Raw genomic sequence first — 13986 nt, forward strand, 5'->3', positions numbered from 1 at the left:
CCAGGTTTAATGGTTTGGCTGCTGATAGAAACCATCCTGACAGATGTTGATTGGTTTGTCTACTTTCACTTTGTTTTAGTTAAGGCAAATAAATATTTGCATAGTTATGCTCTGGAATTCCTATTTCTAAAAACTTAAACGAGTATAACAGCCTCATTGGGTCAGATATGTCAAAGTAATAGTGATGCCCAATGAAGATGACAAGTGTAAGAGGTAGGTATTCATACAAAACCTCAGACACTTCCTGCCAACTTCCTCTTGCCATACTGAGTCCTCATGTTGGCTAATAGCAAGACAATAGAAATTGATAGAAGTTCTTTAAAAAATCGTATAAAAAAATTAAATAAATAGACAAACTAAGAGATGGTACTATCCCAAGATTATGAATGGTATTTAACTCCTGAAGACAAAGCAGCGAGTCATTTTGTATTCTTTTCATTCAAGTTTGAAGATTTTGGTTTTGTTTTTTCCTATCAGATTATCTCAACACAAAACTCCAGAGATACTCATCAGATCATCTCTGAGATGAGTGCCGTTAAGAAAAATGTACAAGGCATCTCAGTGGTAGATAAAGAATATTGCAGTCAAACGTCCAGCACCATGTCATAGTGTTCCTTTTTTCTCTTACCACATTTGTTTATGAGGACTGCATACAAAGTTAATAATATCACCCAATAACTTGCATAGACAATCGCCCCAATGATCAGAATGAGCATTTCTGAGTCTGGAAAGGGTTTTTTAGTCTGCACGATTGTAGTATAGATGATCCCAATGAATAGGATAGTAAACCAAACTGAAATTGGAATTAGCCCAATGAAATTCACCACTATTGTTTTCCTTCCAGAGGTTCCCCATCCAGATTTGTTAATTGTTGCTATTGCAAACATTTTGGCTGGCAACAGGCTTGACATGTACAGTACAGAATAAAAGGACATAAAGACCATGACAATGTTGCCTCTCAAGCAGCTGGCAAATGATGACTTGATTAGTGCAACTGCCTGCACAATCAGAAGAAACAACAAAATGTTCCAAAGTCGTCCTTGGTAGAAGAGTTGGATCGCAGTGGCGATGAGAAAAAATGGGAAGAACCCAGTAATTACGGCCTCATAGGTCATCCATAGATGATGTTTGTGGAACCACATAGAGTTATAGAGCCATTCTCGGAAATACGACTTACTCCATCTAGTTTGTTGATTGAGCCAGCGCAGGTATGTAATTGGTGTCTCTGTCAGGCATTTGGAGCGTGCAGTGTACTTGGTTGCATACCCAAGACTCAGAACTCTATTCGTTAGATGGCGGTCATCCCCAAAACTGCAATGTGATCCCATAAAAGTCTGATTGTACCAGTCCTCAAGGAATTCATGCAATAGTGAGTTTCGGTACATTCCCAAAGGTCCACTGATACACTGCACACAGCCAAAGTAAGACTGGCAAGCCCGCTCAATGTTGAAGGCCATCCAGTAGCGGACGCTACTCAGAAAGGAGATCCACGACTCATATTTGTTTAGAATCTGGAAAGAAATGTATAGGGAGACGGAAAAAAACAAAGCCCATGAGGTTATTACCAAAAAATATCACTTGTAGATATGGATAATGGTTTTAGTTACCTTACCTGCACATCACCTCCAACACCACCCACCATAGAGTCCTCTTCAAGAACCTTTACCATCTCCACAGATGAAGCTGGATCCAACATGGTGTCAGAATCACAGACCTAGGTTGAAAAAATACGGTAGTATGTTAATCCTGCTAAGGCATTTACCTACCTGCCAGATTTAGATCTAGCTTCTTGATTAGAGCAGTAACTTTCATTTATTCATTTTCTGGACTGCTTAGCCTCACAAGGGTAACAGGGGGTGCTGGAGCCTAGCCCAGCTAACTATGGGCACCAGCAGGGGGACACCCTGAATCAGTAGCCAGCCAATTGCAGGGAACAAGTCAACAGACATTCACACATAGGGGCAATTTAGAATGTTCAACAATCCTACCCCACATATTTTTGAGAAGCGGGAGGGAACCGGAGTACCTAGAGAAAACCCTAGCAAGCCGGTGGAGAATCTGCAAACCCCACGCACCCAAGTGGGATCAAACCCTCGACCCCAGAACTGAGTCCAACCCACTAACCACTCGCTTGCCGGCCGCCCAAAAAGGAATATACTTTATTTTATTTTGTTAACTCGTGTTCTTAATGAATATAAGTTAAATGCTGTTCAATTGCATAATCTCTAAAAACATTAATTTTATATACATAATAGATGTCTTATTTGAATCCTCAAGTGCCATCTATTCAAATTAATTACATTGTTAGTACAGCCTCATTTCCTTCAATATCTGATTCTCACTGGCTTTTTGTACTTCAAATATTAGATCATGGACATTAAAAAATGAAAAATAACAAAATGCTATACATCAGTCTCAATTGTCTATTATTTACACTTGGACATCATAGTACTTGTTTTACATTCTTACCTGGACATAATCAACACTTCTTCCAAGTGCTTTAAAGGCAGTGTACATGACTTCTCTCTTGCCTCCCCATTTTTGCATGATACACACACACTTGTTGTTTAGGACCATTCCCGACACTTGCTGAAGGCCCTCAGCATAGCTCTCATCTGTCTCTTCCTGGCCCCTATTGTGAAAGTTACTCCTCCACACATAGGTGGCAACCATGTCCCTTCCCATGATTTCTTTGAAAATTTCCATCATGTACAAGTCATCATCTGAGTTCCCATCCACGACCAAGATGACTTTGATTCCAGGGTAAGTCAGCCTCTTTACTGATACCAGGCATTTCCTCAGGTAGTTTGGGTCCTCTTGATAAGCTGCGATGCATAGCGCTAGAGATTTATTCAGTTTGATTGGTGTCTCTAAAGAACGTTTCATATTTCGATGTTCTAGAAGTGCAAAGAGACTTTGGATAATGAGATGGACAACCAAGATAGCTCCATAGAGTCCAAAGGACAGATGATTGTGGGCTGTGGTGAAGAACTGGTACCCCATGATGTAAGCTGTGGAGATGCCCACAAGGAGTGAAACACCAAACATTGTCGTCCCAAATATCCGCAGATAGGTGAGGACTCGTTTGCAGCTCATCTGGGTGGGGAGGAAAATGGAAAGTAATTAATGATTTTGGTAGCACATCTTTTTCTACAATAAGAGTTAATGAGTGTAAGTTGATGCACATATTTTGTTACTCTCAACTTTATGATTATACATCAGTCAAGACAGTCCCCGATGTGTGCTCTCTCATCATCTCGACAAAATGCTTCTTGGTATTCCTTGTCACTGTATTTTGTACAGTTTTCTCACACTAGGCCAAAGGTGTCAAAGTGGCGGCTCGGGGGCCAAATCTGTCCCGCCGCATCATTTTGTGTGGCCCGGGAAAGTCAATCATGAGTGCCGACTTTCTGTTTTAGGATCAAATTAAAATGAAGAGTATAGATGTACATATTAAATTTCCCGATTTTCCCCCTTTTAAATCAATAATTGTAATTTTTTAATCATTTTTCTGTGTTTTTAGTTCAAAAATCATTTTGTAAAATCTAAAAATATATAAGAAAGCTAAAATAAACATTGTTTTAGATATATAAAAAAACTGAATATTCAGGGCTTTTAATCCAGTTCTTTTAATCAATTTATATAAAAAATATCTAAGTATTACATCTAAAATGATCCGGCCCACATGAAATCAAGTTTACGTTAAAGCGGCCCACGAACCAACCCGAGTCTGACACCCTTGCACTAGGCTGAGATTATTCAATGCACCCGTACAATACGCAAGTGTATACTGCTATACCCAATCAGATCATCAGGAATGGATGTATGAAATCACATTCTGGGCTCGAAGCTCGTGTAACTCAGTGAGGCAGGAAGATTTCCGATGGGCACTGTGTCAAAAGTACTGGACAGATTGGGACTCATGCTTGCTAGTATGTTTTAGCCCATTATAGCCACTGAATTTGTCCGGAGGGGAATTTTGATATTCATGGTTGATCTTGCATCCTGCCCACAGTCATCTAGAACAGTGTTGCCCAACCACTGTGCCGCAGCAGAGTTATGTACCGTGAGCAATGGGTGTCACAGGAAATGCCAAGAAGTCATATATTGTAATATCCCGAAAGAAAAATGGTTATATTATGACATTAAAATGAAAATATGACAAACATTAGGTCATATATTGTAGTATTACAAGATTTAAATTGTAACATCATGAGATTAAAGTAATTTTGTTGCTAATTTTTATATATTGTGAACCAGAGGTTGTCTAGTTTCGGCAATGGTGACGAAAAGCACAAAATGGCTTTTCGCGTGATATTAGGAGATTTAAGTACTACTAGTAGGAGGAGAATAAAAGAAAGAGATTAAAATCGTTACAATACTGATTTTTACATCTCTCAAAGTTGTTTGCATATCAACTTTTGACGACATAAGGTCGGTGTGAAAACTTTGATTTTGAAATACTTTTGGGGGGTTTTATTCGATTCCTGTTGATAAAAAAAATTGATGAGAAAAACGTTATAGTGTTAAAATAGTCAACACAGTTTTAAATTAGAATATTTTTAGCTGAAGGTGTGCCTTGAGATTTTTTTCAATGCCAAAGGTGTGCTGCAGCTAAAAAAACATTGAAAAATAGTGATCTAGAATACCCATCAGCCCACTTATGACGCTTGTGAGGATAAACTAATGAACGAGTAAATGTATAACTGTAAGGGAGAGATTTCAATAAGAATTCGCGATTTTTTTCATTATCCTAAGTATACACACAAAACACAAAGGATTCGGGTTAAATTAGTGTAAAAAAAAGTTAAGGAATAAATCTTTTGAAATGCTCCTTTCACCGTGATCGACTGATGCATTCTTCAACGTCCAAACCAACAAACATAGCAGAGGCAGACCTGATTAATTTTGTGCCAGTTATCAAAAATGCGCTTAAATACAAACGTAGGTCTTCGTTTCATGCAGTATATTTTAGTATTCATTCATTCATCTTCCATATAGCGCATTCTCGTGAGGGTGATACTTTACTGACGTTAGAAGGAGAGCAATGCCTACTATCGAAGCTACGCCGTGGAGCAGACGGTTTATGCCACTAACATGACATGAAAATGAATGATAATAGTCTAGACAACGTATACTATAATTGAAGAAAAATGGAGGGTCGGCTCAAATGCACCCCCAAATAGATTGCGCCCTTGGTGGTCGCTCACATTGCTTATAACAAAAAACACCCCGGACACATAGCTTGACCTTTGCTTAGATTTGTGAAGTTCTAACCAATAAATGCCAGCTTGATATAAATGTAACCTTTTTTAAGCTGACATGGATTTGACAATAAACATGACAACAGATAAGAGGAAAAGTGTAGATGTAATTTTTTTATTGTTTTAAATGTATTCATTCACTTTCACAACCGCCTATCCCAGCTGACTTCAGGCAGCAGGTGGGGTAAACCCTGACCCTGAATTGGGGGCCATACTCATACCTAGGGGCCATTTAGAGTGATCAACCAGCCTACCAAGCATGTTTTTTGAATGTGGGAGGAAACCGGACTTATCCAGAGAAAACCCACACAAGTCCGGGGAGAACATGCAAACTGACCTGGAATCGAACCCTAAACCCCAGAAGTGTAAGGCCAACCTGGTAACAACTAATCTGCTGGGTCACCCGGTTCCATTTTAGTCCTATTCAGAAATGTTTTGTCAGTCTCTCTCGCCTCTTCCTAATTTTCGTACAAATGGGAAAAAAAATTAAATAAGAAACAAATGACAGAAAAATAATTCAGGCCTGTTTGGATAGCAAACCAATTCCATGTTGTGTAGTGACAAATTTAAAAAAAAGTCTTTATTCTGTTGACCCTACTATAAATGACAGATTTCTACGAGATTTCTCCATTCGCAGGCATCTTTCCAGCAGTCATTATGTTGCTACCTCCATCTGTTTGGCAGATAAGCAGAGACCAACTCAGCGTGGCTCAGTGCAGAGCGGACCACCCTGTGATGTCATCTGTTTATAGCTCCGTGGGAAGAAAAAGACAAGCACTTTGGAGTTTTCTAGTGCTGAGTATTTGCTCAGTTTTTTCACTCACAGTACTTGCAAAGAAAGTACTATAATGAATTCTACTAAGTTATACAATATAAAAATAAAGTTACTATATACTAACTCGTAAAATGTAGGGTTCTTCTCTTAAAGCCTCAGGATTAAATAATTGGGAAGGAAGAGCAAATCATAGCAACAGAAACACAAAATGAAAAGCTCCAGGTAACCGAAAGAAAGAAAAGAACTAGAAAGAAACAATACAGATACTAGACCTTATATTATCCGAGGCAGTTTACAAAAAAAAAGAATTCTGAAAAAAACAGACCGAACAAACTGGGGATTCATGAAAGCTCTTGGCCCTATAATAATGCCTTATTCTATTATTATAGAGCCATGTAGCAAACCTCCTCTGGCACGTGCCGAGGCTATGAATGTCACACACTCTTTTACAAGAGCCCTTAGACACACTCCATTCACGCACACTGCAGAGAAATGCCCACATAAAAGCTCATTAGACGAGAGCAAATTGAATGTTTATGTAAATACACACATCAACCAGACCTTTTTAGCTTGAGTGTGTGTTAGCTTCTGTTGTACAATGTTTTACAAGACAAAAGAGCAAACTAAACCCCTTCACTCTGTTTTTGGATCAGCTTTTAAGGAACCCAATCCTCTAAATTGGGGCAAACACAGCAATCAAAACAGTTATACTGTGTTTGATTCACATATGATGGCATAAGTGTTAGCTTTCGCCACATGAATAAACAGGAGAACAAATGGAATCTCTTTATACCACAATGACATTTTACCATATGGCTGACAAGGGCACATTAACACCTTTATAGAATTTAGTTTTACAAGTTAAATTCCTGGGTTTGTTTTGGAAGTGCAGGAGATCCTGATGAAAACCATCACAAATCTATGCAGTACACGCAAACCTAAAAGGTCAACAAAAACATTTTGTTGCCTTTTGACATTCTTGCTAATTCCTGACCACTCTTTACATACATGTTAGGTTTTTTTTCCACAACTTTCTGCAGTACTGTTGCTGTAAAGATGGGAAATTTGAATGTGTCAAACTTTTAGGATATGTGTGAATTTGGCAAGGATGACACTCTTTGGACTTGCAACTTGTAAGGAGGCTTTGTTCTTTGTTGTCCCACTTAAGTCTATGATCCAAACCCCTGTCTTGTCACCAGTTGGCCCAGTGTGAAAGTTAACACAAAAAGCAGACGAAGAATCAGGTGTGATAGTTCCATTGAACTTGGCCCGCTATCATGTGACATAAAATGATGAGAATCTCACAGTAAATGCGAGCGTCAATGAAGAAAATGTCACACCGACGCCCTCGATCATACACAATGTTTAAATTCAAGTGGTTATCAACGGTGTGGATGATATCATCACAGTTCATTATTTAGTTTTGAAATCCAGTTCTTGAGAACGTTGTCACTTGTTGTGCATGCATGGGTTGGACGCTTTAGTCGTGTCTTCTGATGTCAGTATTAGTTTAATGAGGAAAACTCCCTTTGGCCATATTTCGCTTGAGGTCACAACTGATGAAACCTTGTATGGATGGAGAGTGGCTATGTGTTTGAAATGAATGAAAACATGGATTACCGAATGCATGCGCGGTCTGGAAAAGTCTGTGTTAGCTTTTTAAAATAATAACAATGTCTGTTCTCCTTAGATACACCGGCCAAGCAAAATAATGACAGTTGGACATTTGGAGAGGCAGCAGAATTGCCGTTTGCTTATTGGTCACTGGGGAAATTGCAAGGTCAGTAATACCTGCTAAGCTGGAGAAAATATCAAGCTGGGAAATCCAACATGACAAAAACTACAGAATTTTCCCCTGTTTTGTATAGCAGCAGCATACTGTACATGGCATTTAGCCCCAGTCCCATGTGAGTTGCTTTGAACTGAATTAAGGATTACAAATATTACTTCAATGCGTTTATGTAACATCTATTTTATGTAACTTCTCTTTCATACAATGCCAAAGCAAATTGGGAAAATATTCTGTTTGCTATAATGTTCTTTCTATAACAAGTTTTTTTTATTGGGGCAACAAATACCTAACACTACCTGAAAACATTCATCAAATTTTAATTAAATGCACTTAATTCCAATCACGGATTCTATAGCGCAACATTGACCAGAATTCAGGACAGGCAGTGTGAGTTTACATGTGAATGTGAGTGAATGGTTTTCTGTTGCATATGTATGTCTGAACAGTTGAGGGTTGAAATGTTAACAGAGGTGGATAGTAATAGACACATAACTAATATGTTGGCATGCCATCTTTTCATAGAACGGTAAAGCACAGTTAGGCTTGTGCAGTCAAAATGCATTGATTTTCATGCTCACCTTTAGCAGCACCATCTACAAAAACACAGCCGTCAATGTGGACTAAATTTGGACAGACAGCCATCACATTTGAAATGCAGTTCAAAGTTTTAAGTTGTGTGGGGCCACCTGATGGTGTAGTGGTTCACTTGCCTGACTTCGGTGCGGATAAGCATGTAATCGATTCCGGTTTGGTGGCGGGATGATTATGAGTGTGAATAGTTATTTGTCCCTATATGTGTCTTACGACTGACTGGCGACCAGTCTAGGGTGTGGTCCAACTTTTGCCCAAAGTCAACTGGGATCGGCTCCAGCACCTGCGACCCTGACCAGCATAAGCAAGTGTTGAAAATGAATGAATGAAAAGTTTTGAGAGAGTCAGAAAAAAACAGGGCCTCTATTGCTATTTTAATTTTACAATAAATACTCCAAGACAAACATAACTAGGAAGTCTTATTCATTGTTACAGTCAGAGGAATTCCAAATCCATAGACAGACGAACATGTCAGATTTTATAGGCGTATGGAGGTTTAAAAAAACATATAAATGTACGTCGTATAGAATGACATTGGAGAGTTCCGGTATGTAGTGATGTATTATCGCTCTACTGACACATGCTGCAATAACTCTTGCAAACGTTATGCAAGTATGAAGTTTGCATGTCTGCGCAATTCAGCAGGAAGACATGGAATCCCTGATGGCAGAGATCTAGTCTGGGCCCCATGATATATGATATAAAAGTCTATGTCCATGGCATGTGTGTTATTAGTACTCAGTAGAATTGTTTTAGATTGATGATAAGTTGATTCACCATCAGCTGTCAGAGATCGAAAGAAATGTACATAAAATAGCACATCTGCTATGGCTGCTCAATCGAATGGTTAAGGGTGATTTTCACGTGGCAGGGTTTGTGCTCGTGCAGGTGTAGATGTGTGCATGCATGCGTTATGGGCACAATACACAGGAGGCGACGTGCAATGGCAAAATGTGAAAGTCATCGCCATTGAGCTGAAATCCAACTTGCAGGGCTTGGCGGGACTGCACGGCAAAGGGACAACGACATGCACCGTGCTTTGCCGGTACATCATGGCTTGGCTCTGATTAACTATGAATTTGAAGGGAATCAAAACCATACTAAACTACACCGAGGCAGAAGTTTTTTTGGGAAATAACAGAGAAACTGGAGTACCCAGGGAAATCCACACAAGCCTGGGGGAACATGCAAACTACACAGGGCAGACCGACCTGGGATCAAACCCTCGACCCCAAAACTGTGAAGGATGATATCCTGACTAGTCAGCCGCTGGGCCGCCTATGTGCATTTTTATACATATATTAATTCATTTTCTGTACCGCTCATCCTCATTAGGATCGCCAGAGCCTATCCCAGTCGACTTTCGGCAAAAGGCAGACTACATCCTAGAATGGTCGCCAGTCAACTGTAGGGCCCATAGAGAAACAAACAATTATCCGAACTCACATTCATACACCACCCTGCTTAGTTAATGCAATGCTCAGCACTGAGCAGTAAGGGCCCATCCCGCCCACTGGCTGAGCATAGGTGAACTAACTAATAGCTCAAAGGCTCTAACAACTATCTTCAGTCAAGCCTCAATGGCTGGACTACCACTAATTTGAAGTATATTATTCAGAAGATTTGACGATAAATATGTCAATGCACTGGTAGCCTGTTACAGCTCGTTCATTTCGGGTGAGCCACTTAAGCATACTTAAGTACCAGGTCAGCGTGAGCCAGGTGCTCTCATTAAAAGAGCCAGACATGGCTCAGGAGCCATACATTCCTAACCCCTGACCTAAACCTTCAAATAACATTGGTAGAGATGACAAATATATACATTAAGGAGTATGATGGCCCACCAATAGAAGCTATTCTTCACCAAAGCCATCTAGACCACAGTAATTCTCAGTACGTTAGCACTAATTCAGTGAGGGTCGCGTAAATGAAATCATCAGTTGCTTCTAAATGTGATGTTTCTCTTGCAACAGCAAGAAATCGAACCTCTGATGAGCCTTCTTCAGTTCCACCAATGTGTTGGAAGTCTAACTGATGTCATCTGCAATATATACCCTGGGGAAATTTAGGAAAACCACTCTCTCCACTCATTCCCTTCTGCTGTTGGGTGGAGGATTGTCGTCTTTCGATAATTACTTCCTTTGTTTTGGAAGTGTCCAGCTCCAGATTTTTCGCAACACACCGCACACACATTCCTCATTTTCTCTTTCTAGGCTAACCCCCTAAGATCATGACCACCCGTGTCCTGTCGTCAGCCAACATGATGTTGGTGTTTGAAGGTGGAAACACAATAATGTCAGTAGACAGCAAACAGCTGAGCTAGCTGTTGGTCTCAGGGGAGGCCTCTACTGAGTATAAGGGTGGAGGAATTATGGTGTCCAACCTTCAAGGATTATCATATACAAGCTTTAGATACAAATCTAATAGAAATCTGATGGTTTTCTTATCATAAATCATGGATAAATTATTTAAATTGAAATTGATTAAATGAAGGTGCAACATAAAACAGTTGAATGTTACAAGCACTGGCAAATTCCACATAATATTTCAGCTACTTTTACCAACTTGGCTCTTAATTATTTGCTGTTATTTGTTAAATAAAGTACAGTGCTATAACAAAAGCCTTAACACTTCATAAAACTATTATGCAATAGCAAAATATTTCTCACAGATAGTCTCTTATCATTATTTATAAAGAGGCATAATGGAGTTCTATGTTTACAATAGTGAAATAGGTAGCAATTCCATAAATGAGATGAAGCCAGAGCAAAAAAATCAAAAACTGATAAATTGGTTGGAATTTTCTGAGTGAGGGAAGGATGGAAGACATCAAAAGATCATGAGTCAAAAAGAAATTATATTTATTTTAAATTGAAGCAGTCCATTAAGCACACAATGCCTGACTTAGATATTCTTGCAGAAAGATTAAATGTCAAACTAGATCTTTCTCACTACTTAACTGCTGAATAGACCAATCAGCTGTGTAACAAACCTGTCATTCAGTCAGAACGAGCAGAAATGTGCTTTGATTGTGTACTGATTATGATTTGCCAAATTGAAGTAATCTGATAGTGAAGTCTCCTCAACAGTGACCTTTTTTTTCAACATAAAGGGGCGTGGACAGCGAGTGGGTGTTAACGTTCATCCTTTGGTTGCAGCTGTCAGTATTCCCCTCTCTCATGCCTCTGACTCTTGCCGAATGCCAACAAATTAAGGCTGAAATTCACCCAGTCATCACAATTTCACTGACTAAGCAACGGTTTTCTTTGTGTAGGCTACTGTTTGAGAAACAGATACCGTATCTGACCATTTAAATATGGAAACATTATGTTAAGGATGCTTGTATTTGGCAATCAGTTCCCCAAAAAATCAAGCCACTTGCATTCTATGTCAGTAAATAGTTAAATCATTGACGCTTTCGAGGAACCAACTTGGATCTCTCTTATGATACAATTGTAGTTGTTCTATCTGGACTACCTTGCTGTCAATGTTTATCACACAGGATCAAGATAAAATATACTTAGTTCACAATCAGAGAAAATAAAAATAGCAACATTCGAATTGTTGCCTTAAAAGGTTGAATTGTTATTCTTGGGAGACTTGCGGGAACGGGAATTTTACAAAGCACCAATGTATAAAACTCTTGGGTTAGTTTACAGCACAATGTCACTTTTGAAGCTCATTTATGTCATCAGTACTCCCCGTGTGAATCAGAATGAGGTAGCAGAGAACTCAGGGAGAAAGTAGTTCACATCAGATTTTTACCATTATTGTCTGGCTCCAATATTGCTTTTGTGCTACTTAACAACAACAAAAATCTATGAAGACGTGAAATAAAAGCTGCTTTTGGAGTGATTCAAAGCACTTCCTTCTAACTTTCCTAGTCGTAATCTTGCAGCCCTGAGGCCAATGCAATGAAGGACCATGCACGGATCATTGGCACGTGAGTGTTGGATGCCTTAATGGGGACCAGTCATGGTTTGGCTTCCTCTCTTAAATAGCAAATGACTTTCTGCTCTATTTGGATGCATCCTGTAACACAGATGAACAGAGTGTTTGACTGTGAACAAGACATCTAACACTCCATGGCACTGACTTGCTTGCAGTATACTAACAGACATCCTGTGTACATTTTTACAATTGTACAAGTCCTGAATGGGTCACACATCTCCAGAATTGTTGGAAAGCTGACAGGATACATAGTATGATAGTTTGAGGTGTGTGAATGCATTACGAAAATAGAGGACATAATTCGATAAGCTAATGTATCCTGTTTGATATTTCATTTCTACTGAGTATTATACGGCCATTATGGCTGGTTTTATTTATTCATTGAATGTCCGACACTTGTCATTAATAAAGTGTATTTTCCCCCCTCATTTTAATATACTATAGCATTTAGAAACCCAAATTATATGACTTTATTCAGTGTCAAACTGCATCGGCATCAGTTCTATATTATGAAACAAGATGGGATGATTGTCTATCATGTCAAATCACGCGCCCCTTCAATGACATCAACTGGATCTGAACAAAGCCCTCCTATTGGTCCATGCATCGAAATAAATGACGTACAAGCAACTGACGTCTTCAACCAAATGCTGCATGCTCTGGTTTTAATTATAGGCCATGTGTAGATTTATATGAATGAAAAGAAGGCATTTACTGCAATACGTGTTAGGTAGTACACAGGCAGCCTTGCATCAAGCAATTTAGATAAAGACAAAATAATATTTTTTCTTTGCCTATTTCATGCTTTATACCAGTTATTGGGAGAAAAAACAACCACACCTTGGTTTCACTGGAAAAGTAACCAGAGATGCACTTTTACACACGTGTGCGCTCCCATTCTGTGTTGAAAATGGCATGCCCACAAAAGCATTAATATTATTTATAACGGGGGAAATGTTGCCATTTGAAGGTAAGTAACAGCAGACGTGCAGCTGACTATACTGAGTCATAATGATGCCACCTACCTTGAGGCAGACGTCCCACGCTTGCTGGTCCTCGGTGTAGATGCGGTCAACTCCACTCCACTGAGAGTGAGAGGTTAAATAAAGTTTCACTGGAGACTTGTGGGACTCTCATGGATCCTCTAAAATGTGTTGATTAAAAAAAAATATATATATAAAATTTAAAAAAATGATTTGAGGAGAGATATGGCGTTTCTTCAGAGTTGTGTGGAATGCTCAAGAAAAATGACAATTTTCTTCTTGTGTGTCATTATCATGGCACCACATGGTTCTTTTATACATAATCATGTCACTCAACTTCGGTGTCAACATAAGAACAAAGTAAAGATAAGCCAGATAAAAATGAGAGGTATTTTTCTCCATCAAAGTTTGCATGCATTATTCAAAATCCTTAAAAAGAAGGAGCCACCAGTTTTGACAACCTCACTCCTATAATAAAAAGAAAAAAAGAGAAAAATGTTTTTCCAGGAATCTTTCTTGGGCTCAAGTTGTACTTGTCAGTCTTTGGGGCATTTGTGTGAGAAAAAGCTATCCAAGCATCCAAGTCTCACTAAGCACAAAAGTGGCCACAAGTCTCTGGTGCTGTTTCAG

At 39.1% G+C, this 13986-nt stretch overlaps 1 protein-coding gene across 1 annotated transcript; it reads right to left on the reverse strand.

Annotated features, from left to right (window-relative positions):
* Positions 1–372: 372 nt before the first annotated feature.
* Positions 373–13515, reverse strand: has2 (hyaluronan synthase 2). Its single transcript, XM_077597990.1, has 4 exons — positions 13399–13515; positions 2470–3096; positions 1613–1714; positions 373–1511 (listed from the first exon to the last, which is right to left on the reverse strand). Exons 2-4 carry the CDS (start codon positions 3094–3096, stop codon positions 585–587), a joined length of 1656 nt encoding a protein of 551 aa, XP_077454116.1. The 5' UTR covers positions 13399–13515; the 3' UTR covers positions 373–584.
* Positions 13516–13986: the final 471 nt, after the last annotated feature.

The sequence above is a fragment of the Stigmatopora argus genome, chromosome 4 (assembly GCF_051989625.1).
Source record: "Stigmatopora argus isolate UIUO_Sarg chromosome 4, RoL_Sarg_1.0, whole genome shotgun sequence".
Taxonomy (NCBI): Eukaryota; Metazoa; Chordata; class Actinopteri; order Syngnathiformes; family Syngnathidae; genus Stigmatopora; species Stigmatopora argus.